Source organism: Sinohyriopsis cumingii, chromosome 4 (assembly GCF_028554795.1).
Source record: "Sinohyriopsis cumingii isolate HCF-2022 chromosome 4, ASM2855479v2, whole genome shotgun sequence".
Classification (NCBI taxonomy): domain Eukaryota; kingdom Metazoa; phylum Mollusca; class Bivalvia; order Unionida; family Unionidae; genus Sinohyriopsis; species Sinohyriopsis cumingii.
In genome coordinates, this window is record NC_142964.1 from 119,697,255 (window position 1) to 119,715,858 (window position 18,604).

The following is an 18,604-nucleotide window of genomic DNA, read 5'->3' on the forward strand; positions in this document are numbered from 1 at the left end:
CATGACTAAAGCTAAATGTTTTCTCATTTTAGGGCTACCCAGATCTCTAGAAAAGGGAGATACTAATCCTTGCAAAATGTTTGTTTTATATGTATGTTTGTGTGTGTGTCTTTGTCTTTCCCCGTAAAAACTTAAAGCCCTTTACTCCTTCCCTTGTGTTATTATATGTGAAAAGGTATAATTGTGTGTCTATAAACACTTTCTACCCTTGTGTGATATTAGGTTTGTGAGTATGTAAGTATATAATGTGAATGACACTCCAACCCTTTTCCTTGCAATGTAATGGTGTTTATTGGATAGTAATCAAAAGGTGATTTGCTTCATGGTAATGGTGTGTGCTGGATACAAATCAGAAAACGATTGTTAAATAGTAATGGGGTGCATTTGGATCTTAATAAAAAAGCAATTGATAGATAGTGGCATATGTGCGGATTGTAATAAAGTAGCAATTGTGTGCTAGGTTGTAACGGCGTGTGTTGGATTGTACATACAGATTTTAACATTACATTTGTCCTTGTCCCCATAAACTTTCGACCTCTTGTTCCTATAAACGTTTGACTCCATTTAAGTGTTTGTCAAAAAAAACTTTGTCTTATAAACACTTTTGTCCACATAATTTCATATTACGATTGTTATCTATATTTAATTTGTATTGTTTGTTCGCTTTTCTGCATGATCATATTTTATGTATATCTGTATTTTGTAAGTGACCTGAGTCCAAAATCGAGTAAACGGTCTACTGACTAGTGACATATATTTTGTAAACAACATAATACAGCTAATATTTCTATATGAGTATAGATTAAATATTCAGATCATTATAAATGGATGCAAACATGTTTATTTTAATCTTGGTTCTATTATTGTATCTTAGATATGTGTATCAAAGATGTTTACTTGAAAAATTACTCATTCCTACCTTAACATTCGAAGTGGAATCAGTCTTAGTGCTGTGTTCAGTTTTTATTTTGTTTGGATTTATTTATTTAAATTAGTCACTGGAATTACAAAGTGCTCATTAATACTTCTTTGAACAAATAATTAATTTGGAATTATATTTATTCAGTCGAGGACATTTGGGATTATATTATTGTGATACACGGTGAAATATTCTGCACTGAACTCTCCTTGGTTGTTATCGCTTATTCCGGTCAATGTTAAACAAAAACTACCAATCAGAAATTAGTGTAGCTTATTACCTATGTGACAAATAGGAAGCACTGGCAAAACAACAGACAAACTTCGCGCCAAAGTCATTAATTCATATGTAAAATACTGAAACAGAGATGTTGTCAGGGTGTGCAATGCGTGAATCGCGCAAAATTTGTACGAATTCGCACACTTGGAGAAAGATGATGCACGACAGCTCCTGCAAATTAGTTGAATGTCCTGCATCTGAAATGTGCTCGGCGAAGTATACAATATGTTATTAACCGTTATTGTCGCAACAGCAGTTTTTTTGGGTAGGTAACTGTTTACACATCGGGGCTGTTCAAGCATGACATGGATGGTTGTTAAACTTAATTTGATTTTTACATTTTGCCTTGGAATAAGCATCATTGCGTAGTTTGAACCTTCCATCAAGAAAGTTTTACAAATGCGTGTTAAAAATATGGCTACCTAGAAAATCCAAAGTGTCAGACTACCGGCCTGGTTCATTATATTTTCATTCAACAAACACTGGCTGATGACAGTAATGATGACAATAATTTTTAAGGTTCTGAAGTTTACTGGATTATTAAAGCTGGGAAAGCGTAAATGGATATACCAGCGAGTGATTTTGAACCCGAAAATGGATGTTAAATACGAGTCAGATATACATGTTGGATGGACAGAAATAGACGACATGACGCTCAGTCTCCTTTTTGAGCAGTATTTTGAAATTAAAGGTAGAAAGGGAAAAATACTGAACCTAATTAAAATACAGGCAATTTAAAAGTAGAATGCAAATGTCATTTATTCTTAATGAATCAATTTAACTCTGCTGATCATATGCTACCAAACCATATATTCATATCAGGGTTAAGATAAACTGAATAAATAAGGATGACACATTGGAAATTAAGAAGTAAAGATATTTATTTGAATACCTCTCTCTGCACAAGCAGACTATGTCATTGATAGACTAAAATTCCTAATATAGCTATATGGAACATATAAAAAATCTGACATGGTAGTCATTAAACTACTGGTTCAAGAAAGAAAGTTTATGTTAGTGAAAAGTCTTCTTTTGGAACAGATGTATCCAAATGATAATATATGTGAGCTCTGGAAAATTGTACATAACAGTCACAAAGATCAGTTCCCCAACATATTCATGCAGGCAGTGCTAGCTATGTTTGTGCTCCTTTAGAAGAGAGCACAGACAAATATTAATTCTCAGATAAGGAGCAGAGTACTCAGATATAATTAACAGATTAATGCTTATACAATTAGAGGTGACATCTTTTAAGATTTTGATTTCAGTGGAACTGTAAGAAAGTGGAGCAGGAAGAAAGAGAGACAGATACGTTAGGTAAATATTGAACTATGACCGTTTCCTCCTCCCCTCCCTCTTCTCTACTTCCCCTTATTTCGATGACAAATGGTAAAGTCCACCTTAAGATAAAATCCTGGCAGCATCTTTCTTTAAACTGTGCTTGGGGAACAACTTTGGAATTTCTCTTTCTATGCAGAGATATTTATCCAGTGAATGAAGATGCTGATGGAATAAATAAAATTAGCATATGATCAACACGGGGGCAGATTTTAAACCGCTCAAGTTTATCACCTTGTGTAAAATGTATATGAAACATATAGAATAGGACAAGGTGTGGTCAATAGTTTTTTCTTCTTCACTAACAATACAAGTATTTGTGGCCGCAGCAGCCTTTTGCATCTGCAGGAAGTACAGTGTGATATATTTTGTTGGTATTCATCCTCATTCCCATGCCTGGATTTGTTTTAGATGAGATTTTCTTTGCACTAGGAAATTGCATTATATCTTATGTTTTGAAGATAACATCGCAATGTTTTCCAAGTTTAAGCGAGACATCGAATTGCTAGAAAGATGTTTTCAAAGCATGCATGCCGTACAAAACATAGGGCTTGGTGGCTAATGTGAGTTAAATGGAGCCACTATTAAATGGCCTTAAACGCTGAATAAAACTCACTGACAACCAACAGGTAGTCTATTTGAAAGTATCTTTGTTATCTTGTCATCGATGAGAGCTGCACATAAATATATCACAACTATTGTCTATATGTAATCTGCATACTGGAAATACAGACAGTATGTCAACATACACAAAAGGGCACCACCTAGTGTCCAAAGATGGAAAGACCATCAAGTTGGTATGTGTATCGATATGTATAGTATCGCAGGCTGTGTATCGTGAATCGTATCGAAACTTGTCACAGATGTATCGTTTCACCCCTAATCTCTGATAACAGATCAAAATTAAAGTAAAATCACCATCTTTATTTTAGGAATTAGGAATATATGTAAAACCCATTCTCGATAGCGATAAAAAAAACTGTAACATCTGTTTTGAAGAGATATAAAAAGTCCAAACAAGTGTAAACTATGCAGAGTCCTCAGAAAAATATTTTAAATTGTACAACCAGAATGGCTATGAGTAAAATAAGGTATAGTATTTTTAAATTACTTATAACTTAGTACTGTAGTGCAAATAATCAATTTTGATGTTGATGTTGATAATAAAAAAAAAATACTACGAAACACTTCATGTTGCCTTACTGCCGTTATAAGTCCTTTGGCGCACAGAGAAATGGAACAACAAACGTAGTACTAAATTCATTACAAAAATATTTCTAACTGTGGCATAATAACTATTTATACACTGAGTAGTGACGAACTGAAACATGATATTATGAGATAATTATTTGATGTATTGGAGAGAGAAACTAGTGATAATATGTTGGATATTATTTCTAATGAAAGTGTTCACAAGTTGTGGATTTAGATCTTGACACCAATAAAGTAATTGTATTTAATAATAATAATAATAATAATAATAATATCTATGAAATAAAATCATATTTTTCACTATCACGAAATTAAAACTGAAATTGTATCTAACCCAATCATGTTTTAATTTATTTAGTGGGTTGCATAATTAAGGATATTAGGTAAATAGCTAATGATCATTGCCCGGGTGATGTTAAAAAATGTTTTTAGATACTTAAAAGCAATGCACTAATACAAACTTTAATTTCATGGTTTTAGAAGAAGAGAAAAAACAAGTAATGAAACCCCAGTGCAAAATAGGTGTGAATTTGATGCATGTTTATAACATAATTTATCAGATCTAGTATTTGCAAAATGGCAACCCTATGTGCAGCCATTTTCAGGAAAGTTCATAGAGGTGTAATAAAATAATACTGAGGAACTCCATAATAAAAAAATATACCTCTGTTGTTATTGTGGGGTTTAACGCCATTTTTCAGCACACGATAGGCTATACATGGCGGCCAGTGGTAATGGTGAAGGAAGAAACCGGGAAAACGACAGAAAGAACCACCGAGCCACGAGAAGCTACTGGCAAGCTTTTTCACATACCCACATTAGCCGAATCCGAGACTCGAACCCACGCAGACAGAGGTGAGATGGCAAATATACCTCTGGGGAGCTCATGAAAGTGTAATAATATAATAATACCGATATGCACAATCATACACAATACCACTGGAAAGCTGAAGAATATACAAAAGTAAGAGCAGGTTAAACTGCACTAAATTGTAATATCACTTACCCCACCCCAAAATATGCCATTGTTACCCCCCCCCAGACGCTTACAAATGTAAATTTATAGTCCATCAAGACAATCGACTACGTATACAAATTTCTAGATCCTCTAAAATATCTTAAAATAGCATTCAATGGCCCCTAAAAATCCTTTGAGACGATTTAAAACTGAAAAAATCTACTTTTAGAACATCTTTTTTGTATATCACTTGAGAGTTTTAGAAATAAAACAAAATAAAAGGTGTTTTGTACATGACTACATGAGTGTCATATTGATCCAAACTTCCTATGAATCACTGTTGTTATTAAACAGGTGTTGGGGGTGGGGTGGATGGGTGGGTGAGGTTAACAAACAATCGTGAGGGTGTGCGAATACTATAGACTCCTAAATTATTACTGTTCCAAAATATTATCCTACCTGAGGGAGATAACTCACTGAGAGGAGTATGTGTGAACGGGCTAGATTATCTATCATGGAATATGTTATAAGCTGACGGTAAATGATTGCAACTTAATTTTACCATTATTTACTGGTTGCGAGCGCAAAAATAAAGAGTATTTTTTAGCAAAAAGTTATTTAAAACTCCTCAATAGCACCATTATCCACAAACTCGGTCAAAAATCTGAAATTATAGATTGATAGGAAAAATCCCTTGCAGTGCTCAACATAATGAACTGAAAACATTTAATTTATGAAACAACCCCTTTAAACCTGAAACTGTGTTTTCAGTTTAGAAATAACCCCTTCGTGTCGCCATTTACTTGGACCTAAATTAACTCCAGAGTGAGTGACTTTAGAGCAGCCAATCAAATTTCTCCACCTCAGTTACACGCTTGTACAGAACCGGCATCCTGAATTTGAAGGCAACGTGCTGTCGATTTAAAAGAAGAAAAGTCATTATAGTAATGGCTACTTCAATCGTTATTTTACTCCTGGCGTTGCCCATGTTAATTTGGGCTGCTGACAAGCCGAAGGGACCAAAAGTAACTGACAAGGTAATGGTAGAGCTGTAGTGTTGTGCACGACCTGTGTTCAATGTTACTAACACTGTTAGCCTATATCCTGATAAGTTAATTAGGCTTAAGACTAAGATGGCCCTTTTATGCACCCGTTCAGACCAGTTATTAGAATAATTAATTTCGACAATTATTTGAAGTAAAATTTACCTGTACGTGCGATTTTGTTGTTGCAACGCTGAAGCAATGAAACGGAGAGTGTCATCTGCAAACTTTGATTTTTGCCTCCCCAAAAAGGGAACATTGCCTGGGAACATGGCACACTGCAGGAGTGGATTGCATTCATTTACCTTCCAAACGTTGGAAGGGGATACTACAGAATTTTGAAATCTAGAAATCTAGTTGAATTTAAAGTAAGAAAGATATATGAATTGGATCACGTAATACTCATAGTCAGTGATGCTCAAGGATAGTTCACATGATCTCTTAGTTATACTATGTAAGACATCCACCTCGATATTTGTGTTGTAATGGTGCACCTGGACCAGACAAGTAGTGACATGCCATTTTTAAATTTTTTTCAAGACAATACTGGTGACGGAAACCAACATTGGTTAGCATTATTTATGCTGGAGTTTCAGCATTTTACTCTTGAGGACTCTAGGGTCATTTGCTAGTAATGAAGAAATTTATTTTGACCATTGGGGAAGGTCAGTAAAATCCAGCTCCTTTGAACCCATGGTATTAAATCCTTCAAAACACTATGTTAGTTTTAATCTGTCGGAACAGCACAACTGCATTTGTACTGGATATTGACATGAAATTTCAATTGCTGACGCATGCGTGGAAGGCAGTCACCCCATGGTAAGAATAACAACTGTGCCACTCCAAAGCATTAGTCAGTCCCTTGTGATATAGTCCTAGCTGTATTGACGGTCTCCACTTTAACCTTGTGGTGATATTACCTTCCATGTGTACATCAGCAATTTAAATTTCCAACACTCCAGAATAAAGCGTGCCTCACACAGTTTGCCTCCACCGCTAGTAATGTGTGGAATTATAAAGCGGAGAATGATTTGTTGGTCTAGGGTTCACCTGAACAACATAAATATGAGATTGGACATCTTGTATTGTAGGACTAAGAACCCTTTAGTTAACATGTGAATGGTTTGCGAACACCTAACCACAGCATTCTCTGGGGATGTACTGATATTATGCAGTTCCAGCTAAGGTCTTGTGCTTCTTGAACAAATGTGGTTTATATATATCTTAGAAAAAAGAAATTTACTGTAACTTCTTGGATTTACAGTCCTGAATTTTGGATTTATGTAAAGTGTTGTATGCCTTTTGAGGATACTTGAGCTTATTCAGAACTGTATGGCCAGGAGTCTTCTGATGTGCCATTGAACCACACACATACATACATACATACATACATACATACATACATACATGCATGCATGCATGCATGCATGCATCCATCCATCCATACATACATACATACATGAATACATACATATTGCTTGGATCATGTAAAATTGCTGGTTGCGATATACCATTATTCTTGAAAATACTTTTATATTATTGACAATACTTATACATTATTGACAATACTAAATGTAAAAATACTGCCAGTATTGTATGTACAATACTGGAACAGCCAGTTTTGCTGTTCAAAACTACCATACCACATTAATAAGATTGAAAAATCCATATTTAATAATACTGGCCATGACACAGAACAAGATAATTGCAAAATCACCTGTCTTTTTCAATACTTTCCAGTATTGTTCTAGTACAGTATTAGTATTCTCTAGTATTCCCAGTGGTTTGTAATTAAATAAATAGGTCTTATAATTATTTTGCAAGAGCTATTTTTTATTGTTGGATAAAGTACTTGTTAAGTTGTTTACAACTATGATGGTTTTTTGTTCTCCACGAATGCTTCTAGTTCAAATCATGAACATTATTACATATGATAAAGTATGAAGACACACTTTATAAAGTGACCAGTATTTTTATCCGGTATTGTTAATTGCAAGAATACAGGAACAATACTCCTGACAATACTGGATAGTTTTAATGTTTAGTATTGTCAACAATTCTGGTATATCTGGTGTTACAGTTGTAAGTTTTAAAGTTATCAATTTATATTTTTTTCTAATTAGGCCTTTATGAACTCCATTACTATTAGATGAAGACTTGGTCTTTTTCTTTAGTGTGATCATGTTTACAACTTCAATTTTGCAATGCTGATTATCCATAACATACAAAAATATTCTAAACATGTTATAAATTGCTCTTTCTGAAACTAAGTCATATACATTTGGAAATTGAACTTTTTTAAAATTTAAAATTGTTAATAATGGCCCAGAAAAGACTAAGTCTTGCTCCTTATTAAAAATATCAGTGTTGTGTAAAGGATACAACAATGATATATTAAATTACACAAACCTCATTATGTAATGTTTTTGTTTTTTGCTTTTCAGGTTTTCTTTGACATTGAAATTGGTGGAGAAAAGATAGGCAGAATTGTAATTGGTCTCTTTGGAAAGACAGTACCCAAGACAGTTGAGAACTTCAAGACATTAGCAGAAGGAAATACTGTAATTAAAACTTATTTTCCACTACTCCACACTGAGGTCTTACACACTTTCTTACACTTGGCTACTGTTCCATCCAAACTATTAGACATAGCAAATGTAGCACTCTTCTGAATCTCATTGCAGTCTTTGTCAGTTTGCTGTTTAACCCCAAAATACTTATCCAGATTTGCAAATTGCATTTTGTCCAAGTCTCAGTATGTCTTGATTCCGAGGTCACATGCACTACTTATTCATCAGCTACACATGGAAATGAACACAATAATGAAAGCTAAAGTTGTTATTTGATGTACTCTTATAAATGACCACATGTACAACTCTCGGTTTTTCTGCCCCTGAATTCAATCACTATAAATATCAGCACATTTTCCCACACTGCAGCCAGTCAAAGTCTTTGAACTTGCTGCCCAGCTATTGCATCATGTTCTTTTGACGTAATTTTATAATGGCAACATGTACATCAGAGTGTCTTTCAGCCACTGAATTCTTTTATTGTAAATATCAGCACAGCTAATTCATCAACACATTTTCCCACTAAGCAGGTGACTGAAACAGGAATGGCAAGTCTTTGAATTTTGTTGGCCACCTATTGCATGCATACGGAGGTCTCCCACTGAAGTGATTTTCTGTATCATGGATTAAAAAAACTGTCTAAATACATGTGATTAAGTGTTTCCGAGACCTCTGTCAGGCTAAATTCAGACTAGTAGAAATTGGATTTACAGAACTACAGCTGAATGATCTGCAAACATCAATTTATGGCTGTGTTCTAATTACCTTTATATTCAGCAATGCAATTATAGCTTTGACATTTGTGGAAATGAAAATTTCATTTTGAACACAACATATCTAATGGTTAAATTTTTCCTTGCATGAAATGCAACACTTTACCTGATATATTACTAATAATAAATATCCTAGGAATTCCAGATGTCACTAGAATATTAACCTGTATTTGTTCCTTGTAGGATCTATTTTTTAAAAGTAAATCTTGATTTCAGTTAGATTGTTAGTTGAATAATTGTATACCCAGTTAGCAATACTAATACAATCAATGTTGAAGTTGACTCGGAGACAAGTAAATCCTATTCTAGGGTATGCATTGTCTTCTTTGTGACAATATAACCCCAAGTTTTGGCTTTCCATATCTTGGTCCCAACTCAATTGTTCTTCAAAATATGGAAATAAAACTTACATCCATCACAGTATTGATTTGCATTTGTCACAAACATGAAATGATATTTAACCCGATGACAACATTAAAATGAATTGTCTCATAACTTCGTCAGTCTGTCACATGGCAACCAAACATAACCAAGCAAACCCAAGCTGAGCCGGAAAAGAAAGTAAGGATCAGAATTTGGTCAAAAGATGTCTTTCCAATTGCCGTTGTTGTAAAATTGACATTTGACCCTGCCTCGTTCCCATGCTCTTTCAGGTACTCTGGGGTGTGACCAAAAAACCAGGCCCACTTTGCATATCCTTGTCGTGTTGGTAATATTTGTACAAATTTTGCTAAATTTCTACCCATTGGTTTAGGAGGAGAGGCCATTACTGATGGATGGACAGCAGGTCATCTGTTCAAGCATGGGGAAAGTAAAATACACCCCAGTATTGTTCACAGGCAAACCATAGTTTTTTCTAACACCATTCAACCCATGTACTGAGTCATTGGGTTAACCTATATACAGAGCCATTTAACTTGTTTAATGAGTTACCAAGTCTTTGGTTTAACCCATCAACTGTCTTAATCCATGGCTTCACAAATTCTAGGACAAACTCAAATTCAGCTCAAGCAAGCTCAAGATTTTGCAAGCTATTTGCCTGTGAGGACTGTAGAAAACAATTGAGATAGAAGGGTTGTGTTCAATTTGTAGTGCTTCATGTTCTGCAATTTTTATACTCTGTGATCTTGCCACATAATATATATATTTCAGCACCTTTATTTCAGTTTGTGTGTTTTCAGTTCAAAGCTTCTAAGACTGGTACTTGTCATTTTTTGGGGTACTTTTCATTTTTATTTTGTATTAATATTTTGCGATTTTCTTTGCTACATGCATATCATTAAAATGTATTTCATGTCTGAGTTATGCATATTCTTCTTGATATTTTGTAGGAGAAGGATGGAGTGAAACTAGCATTCAAAGGCAGCAAATTTCACCGAGTCATTAAGGACTTTATGATCCAAGGGGGTGACTTTACCAGGGGAGATGGAACTGGCGGTAATAGTGGGATTATCTTTGTCTAATGTTTGTTGACACATGATGTTTAATTATTCTGAATTTCTGTGCTGTACTTTTTGTTGTAATGGAGAAACTAAAGTATTTTTGTGTACTCTTCCATTTTTAACCACCTACCAATTCAAAAAACAGTAAGCCTTAAGGATATAAAAGTGCACACAACGTAGACATTTCCTTCATTGATTTATAATTTCTAACATGATTGTCACCAAGGGGTCCCTAATGCCATCAAATTATTGACCTTTTTATATGCAAACAGAAGCTCTCAATGTACACAAGTGAACAGTCTGCTCACTGTCCATTTCTAGTTTCTAGAATAGTCAATTTCATTAAAAACTGTTGTCAGTGCTTTTGTAATGTCTCGTTTTAATATTTCTTGAACAAATGGGAGGAACTCTTGTATACAAATGTTCAAAATTTATGGAATAATTGAGATTTTTAAAGGCAGTGAACTACATCACATCTATTGCTTGAAAACAGACTGGCCCAAGCAAATCTGCCAACTGCATTGCTCAAGAAACTCCCGTTTGATTTGAAACGTCAGCAAGTTGACAGTGTTTGGGATCCCTGGCATTAATCAAGTTAAAACTTATAAATCAGTGCATTTACATTTTTATATCTTTGATATCTTCTGTTTTTAAAATCAATAGGCGGTACAAACAAATGGGATGGTTTGAGAATGCCTTTAAGTCCATTTATTGCAGTGGGCTTTTTCTCCTTTGCCAAAGAAATTAATGTACACAATAAAGAAACAAAGGAACAGTGTTTAGCAACTGTTTGTGCAGATAAATTTACTAAAAGTACTTTTATTTTATCATGGTAACTACAGACAGACCTTGGTCCCAAGAAGATACTGTTTGATTTTAGATTTATAGGTGAGATCAAACCCACTGTTGCTAAAAATAATTTTTTTTTACCAGTGTGATAACTTCAGTTCAAAGCAGCTAACTGTCCTAATTGCCATCAAACATTTTCTGCCCCTGCCCTCAGATACAGGTAGCCCCTGACCTCAGATACAGGTAGCCCATGGACTAAAATTGGTTAAATTGCTACTGTTCTCCAGGACACGACACAAAATTGTACAGTGATGGTGATTATTTTTAGCTCTACTGGCCATAAACCAGAATAGCTTATGGGATGGTCTTTCATCCATTATCCATCATCCATTCCTCTGTTGGTACAAGTTTGTTATCACTACTCCTCCTAAACTATGTGGAGGATTGCCATGAAAATTTACACATTCATCCCATGGTGTAGTTGGTCCTAAATAAAAATTGGTGCTGCTTGGACATCCAGTATGGCCACCCTAGCAGTTATCTTAAAAATCTTGTTATCACTATTCCAACTGAATGGATGTCATATCAACATCGGGTTCTTACTAAAATACTTCTTAGCTGTCAAGTTGGATCTAAATGAAACTGGTACCAATCTGACATACAATTTGCCTGCCATGGTTGCCATCTTGGAAATCTTGTTATCGCTACCTGTGTGGATGGCCACATCAACATAGGGTTTTAACATAATGACTTCTTATGATATCTAGTTGTTGTGTAATGAAAATGGTGGCCATCTAGGAAATCTTGCTATCGCTACTTGTGTGGATGGCCACATCAACATAGGGTTTTAACTTAATGATTTCTTACGATATGTAGTTGTTCGTAAATGAAAATGGTGCCAGTCTAACATCTAATGTGGTGGCCAAACTGGCCATCTTTTAAATATTATCATTACTTCTACATGGATGGCAATATTGACATGAAGTTATTTACTTAAATACTTTCTTTGTTGTCTGGTGTCCCTAAATGAATATTGTGCTGGTTTGAGGTCCAGTATGGTCACCAAGGCAGCCATGTTTAAACTCATGTTATCACTGCTCTTCACAGAAAAACTTACTATGGTGTCCAGCTGGTCTTAAATGAAAATGGTGCCACTCGGACATCCAATATAGCCACCATTGCAGCTAGCATACAGATTTTGCCATCATATTGCCATGAGGTTTTCACCAGAATATGATGTCTAGTTGGTTTTTAAATGAAACTGGTGCTGATCTGACATCCAGTATGGCCACCACAGCAGCCATCTTAAAATTCTTTGCTATTCCTCCAGAATGGAGAGTCATATTTTGAAAATATTGTCATCTCAAATCATCACAATGGAAACTATATCAACATTTGGGTTTTCACCGATAGAGTTCTTATAATACCTAGTTGGTCCTTAACAGAAATGGTGTCAAGCTGACATGTGATGTGTGACCACAACAGATAACTTGAAAATCATGTTATTGCTGAAGAATATCAGAGACTGGTTCAACACTCAGCAGTTAAACGGTGTTATCTTGAATTTCTGGAATTCTTCTCTCCCACATTAGTCCAATCATGCAATTCTTGTTTATTGCTGATATGGTAAAAACCATTTGTCCATACCAACAAAACATTTGTCATGATTGTGGACATCTTCAGGCCTGTATCTCACTTTATAAAAGCTTATATATTGTTGCATTCCTCTTGCATCATATCCATTTTCTGCTTCTCTGCTTTTGGCCCCGAGGGGCCGAATGGTTTAAAGCGCTCACCATTATGGATCACTGCCATTTCACCTCTGTCTGTGTGGGTTCAAGTCTCCAGTTCGGCCTATCTGGGTATGTGAGAAAGCTTGCTAGTAGCTTGTTGTGGGTCAGTGGTTCTTTCCGGGGTTTCCCTGGGTTCTCCCTCCACCATTAATACTGGCCGCCATGTATAGCCTATCTTGTGCTGAAAAATGGCATTAAACCTCACAACAACAACAACATTAAAATTATCCATGCTTTAGAACTGCACATTTGTGTAGGCTTCATAGAGTATAACTCTAGAGAGGAGCCAAGGGAGCTAATTATGTAATTATAAGCATCCTCTTTCTTATAGTGTTTGCATTTAGCATCTGATTGAATTGGTCGTTTTCATACACCATTTCCTACTTAAAGGCAAACAAATTTGAGGGAATATATCTCTGTTTACTACACCTTCCCCTTAAAAGTAACATGCTTCAGTGATCTCTTTTTTAGTTAGGGCATCTTCTTTTGGTTTTGTCCATCATTTAAGATTGTTAGAAAGATTGCACAAAAATGACTTGTTTAAAATAAAATTTGATTGGCATGTTTGTATGAAAAGCAGGTGACCAGATATGATTTTTTTGAGGCCATTGCAACTCTTTTGTGATATTTACCGATTTGAAACTGTTCTGATGTTTTTGTGACAAACACTTTGTTAAGATGCTTAAAGAAGTAGAGATAGAAAAATTAAATTTGGCATGCATAGATTTTCATGCACCTTTTGCAATGATTTTTTTTTTCATTTTTGGGGTCTAGACTGTTTGGTCTGTGGATAGGGTTTATTTTTATCTTTTTTTACAAACAAAATCAAGTTCTCAGATTTTTCCAGGCATACTCCCAGGTAAACTACTAATGTTTTATGGTAGCATAATGTTTTGCAATAATATGTCAAGCTTACAGAAAATCTTTTCTTATAATCCTTTGCAAACAAACTGCACTACCATTTTATACAATTTGAAGTTTCTTCCCGCATTAACTTGCAGTCTTGTTTTGCTTCAGGCATGAGCATCTGGGGGGAGAAGTTTCCTGATGAAAATTTCAAGCTGAAACATTATGGTGCTGGCTGGCTTTCCATGGCTAATGCTGGCAAGGACACGAATGGGTCACAGTTTTTCATTACGACCAAGGAGACGCCATGGCTGGATGGTAAACACGTTGTGTTTGGCAAAGTATTAGAAGGAATGGTAAGGCTTGATATGTTTTTCTTTTGTTTTGCATTTAAATTGTGTACTAGTAATCATAAGGATTTCAGTAGTGGTGCATGGAATAAACATATTGGAAAGACCCTTGCTCCCATATGAAAACTGTCCTTTAAAACTGACTTAAATTTATCCAACTATCCCATTTTAGCTTGTTATTACAAGGTACAGAAGAACTTACATCTTCAGTACTTGGACAGAAATAACATGGCCAGAAGATCAAAGCAAATTCACAGCCTTGGCACCACCAAAACCCATGTAAGCCACTACCAAAAAGTGAGAGCAAAGTAGATAACTTGAAAAATCAGTGTGACAATGTAGTAATTAAAAAAGACTAATGCAGCAAATGAATAATCACAAAAATCCAGCCCATGAAAAGAATAGCAAACTGCTGGCCCAATTGGACATAGAAACAATGCGACACAAGATTGCCAACTCTACTATCTAGAAACTGGTTAAATTTTGCGTACCAGAAGGCAGCAACTGGTGGTGGCAGTGGAAATTCATGATCTACTCCAGATAAGGAGAGGATTCAAGAATCTACTAGATTTCTAAAGGATCTGATGTTCCTTGCAAGCACTTGAATAAGTTTGGGAGCCTAGAGAGTACAGACACTGGAGAGCACCATGATATTGCACATGGGAAAGCTACCACAAGTCCTGCACTTCCACCACTGTCATAAATTTTTCAGACATTATAATGCAATGGAATGACTGATGTTTAAAGGGAAGTAATAATGTAGTTAGTCTTCTGCTTCAACACAAAGCTTCAATAGCTGTTTGTCTTCAGGTGGCTAGCAAAATAAAACACAGCAGAGTTAGGCTTTAAATGTTCACCATGTACAACAGGTTTTTCAAGAAATACTGATAAATCTGCTGGAGGAGTGTCTGTTGTCATCTTCATACTTCTTTACAGGCTGCAGCTTTTGTGTATCGCTACACAGATCTCTTTCATTTTCATTAAAATATCTCCTTTAATGTACTTCGATCAATCAGTCAGATCTTAACCATAAATTGATCCCCATTTATACAAATTCAATGCTCCGCATCATATAGTGTTTGCTTAATCATGTTGCGTGTTTTTTGCCTTTTTTTACAGATGGTTTTGTTCCAATAAATCCAGCTTTAATTTTTTTATACAAAACTTGAACATTTTCTAAAATAGCCAACAAATCCAATCAGGTCTAGTGCATATTAATACCAATATTCCTACCAAATGTAATTTGGCTGCCTCATTTGATTGATGTTAGTCATTCCAGATAATTATAACAGTTCATCTAAATCCAGAATGTTTAAAAACGTGTTTTAGGAAAACAGAACTTTTTTGGAACCTTCTCAAGGTACATAAATATACAACTTTAGTTTTGTTTATCTGAATAGGATTTGAGAGTTTTGTTTTTTAAGTTAAAAGTTTTAAAGAAGGTTTTGTCCATGTTTAGAGGTGTGCAAATAAAAATGACAAGAAAACTGCTGTTATGTCTGGAAAATATGGCCAGGTTTTTAACGTGTGAATTCAGAAATGCCTATCAAAGTTTCGTTTCTCTATCTCAAGTGGTTTCTGCTTAATTATGTTAACAAGGTTTTGTGTAAAATCTACGAAGCTAATTTTTTTTGTAAAACATTGAAAAATTGCTTAAAATTGCCCCGAGAATCTAATTGGGTCATCCACATAATACTAATATGCCTACTAAGCCTCGTGTGCTTCTTGCACAGTTGTGCTAAGCAAGGATTTTTATCCCAAAAAAGGAAAAGTCAAGTTCAGAAAGTTCAAAAATATGTTTTAAAATTTTAAAAAAGTGCAGTCTCTAGAACATGGTTAGATCTTGGGACCCATTCAAGGTGTCTAAATAATATCTGGTTTTGGTCTGGTTTGATTCAAGATTTTTTATAGATATATTGTGTTTACAAAGAAGTTTGATGGGTGGACACATGGATAGACTGTGAAACCAATACATCTAGCTCCAGGTCGGGGGGGGTGGGGGACAGGCAAATTTTATCTATAAGAACTATAATACATCAGTAATTGATGGCGTGCATATGTAAAAGAAAACAAATATTTTTTGTGTAACTCGATAATTGCATTGCTTTTTAATATTTAATAACATTTAAAGATTGTTAAATAATAGTTTTTGTTTTCAGGATGCTGTCATAGAGATTTTACATCATTCTTTTGTTTTCAGAATGTTGTCAGAAAAATTGAGAAGACAAAGACCAAAGCGCAAGATCGTCCAGAGAAAGATGTTGTCATAGCGGACAGTGGTTTGATACCATTAGATAAATCTTTTGCTGTTGCTAAAGGACCAGCAGATGAATAAATATTTCTATTTTTATAAGGATGATTTTGTTTTCATTTGACACAAATATGCAATCTTTCTTGACATTTTACTATAGAATTTTTTACAGTGATCATTGTTACCATCCATCAAGATCTTTTAATAGGTCTGATCATATTGAGGTATGAGAATGTTTTTCTACAGTTCTTTTCATGGACATTATTGTGTATAAAAATCGGCTTGTAAGTAGCTTGTGTTGTTAATAAATCTGTGTGACATCTGGGTACTATTGTACATTTTTATCCCTTGATATGTAATATGAGAAGATGCAGCTAGTGCCATCTCTGATCCATCTGTGTCCATAAAAAGTTTCATAACTGGAACACAGCTCCCAAACAGTTCAAGGTATCACTGTGAAATTTGGTGCACATGTATTATTGGTTCAGATATTTGGCTATTTCAGATTCTTCATTTTAAAATGTTATGCCTCTCTCTGTTTTTATGTCCATGTGTTACCCAGACTTTCATTTTGATAATAAACAAGATACATGCATGTCAAATGAGTGATCTTGCATCTGATTGGCATACCACTCTGAAAGCATTATTTTTGATCATTTGATTGTTGGCTTGTATAATAACATTCTTGGACAGGTTCAGTAAAGAGCAAGATGTACATATACTAATGAGTTGGTCTTGCATCTGATTTACTGACCTTGTTACCATTCGGGAAGCCTTACATTTTAATCTGATTTTTCTCACGTAGATGGCTCTGTTGTGCAAACATTGTTATCGCCCATCAAGTATGGCTGCCATTACTAAGAATAGTACATTTAAATGACTTTATGCTAAAAAACCACTGAAAACAACATTGTACAAATTTCACAGAAAACATCCCTACAAGACGGTGTTTCATATTAGATCAAATGATGCAAATTGACTATTAACTGTTGCTGCTGTTACTCTAAACAAAGTCCTTTCAGTAAGTTAAAAAATATTCATCAGCATTCTGGCATGATAGTCTTTTAAGTTTTATTGAAATAATTCTGATCCACAATCAAATATGTAGCCACTACTAAATCTAGAAAGTGCCTTAAAATGACATCTCAAAAACTACTCGACATAACTGACCAGATGCGACAGAAAACATCATGGCATGAAAGTTTTTCAGATTTAAATGTAGGTAATCCACAATCAATAACAGCCACTGTTACAAACCCTACCCCACAAATTAAACCACTCAACAGAATTTGACAAAGTATAAGTGACTGTGTTCTGCAAATGATGTCACAATCAAACATGGCCACTGCTACAAAAATTATTTTTAAAAAAATTTTTGTATTGAAAACCAATCAGTGGAATTTGAGCAAACTTGACAAAGCTTTCTAGCATAAGTTCTTTCAACTTTGAGTGATGACATTCCTATCAAGTGCATCCAATGGTACTACAAAAAAGGACTTTAAATAACTCTTAAAACCATTAAACAGAATTGGATAAAGTTTCATGGAAAGCGTTCCTATCATAGATGGCTTTAAAATTTGTACAGATTATGCTGATCTTCAGTCAGATTAGGCCACCATTATTAAAAACAAAATTTTTTTAAATTCACCTAAAAAGCCACACAACAGAAACTGATAGACTTTGAGCAAGTTAAGACCCATCATCGACTGGAGTCTTCTTATCCAATTCAAGATGGAGATGGCGAGATCAATCCCCTCTCTGTTTGATCATGCCGTCAGTTTGAACTGACCAATATGTACTTTATTTTAACATTCCTATCCACCCCGTGTCACAAACATTATTTCCATTTTTGCTTACCATGCCACAGTTTATTAGGTCAAAGTTCTCCCTTTTGTTTAACATCAGCCTTTGGGCTTTTACAGAGATTATGGATTACTTTGTCACCCAGTTCCAATCGACATTATCTACAGTGATGGCAGACTACCTGGACGACATCCTCCAGAAACATGGTTATTTCTATTCTACCCCAAGGCAGAAACGA

At 34.9% G+C, this 18,604-nt stretch overlaps 1 protein-coding gene across 1 annotated transcript; it reads left to right on the plus strand.

Annotated features, from left to right (window-relative positions):
* The first annotated feature begins 5,556 nt into the window (after nt 1-5,556).
* LOC149802000 (peptidyl-prolyl cis-trans isomerase B-like) lies at nt 5,557-16,887 on the plus strand. Its single transcript, XM_089956394.1, has 5 exons — nt 5,557-5,743; nt 8,194-8,310; nt 10,424-10,529; nt 14,134-14,318; nt 16,513-16,887. The coding sequence occupies exons 1-5, from the start codon at nt 5,654-5,656 to the stop codon at nt 16,645-16,647; spliced, it is 633 nt and encodes a 210-aa protein (XP_089812520.1). The 5' UTR covers nt 5,557-5,653; the 3' UTR covers nt 16,648-16,887.
* Nucleotides 16,888-18,604: the final 1,717 nt, after the last annotated feature.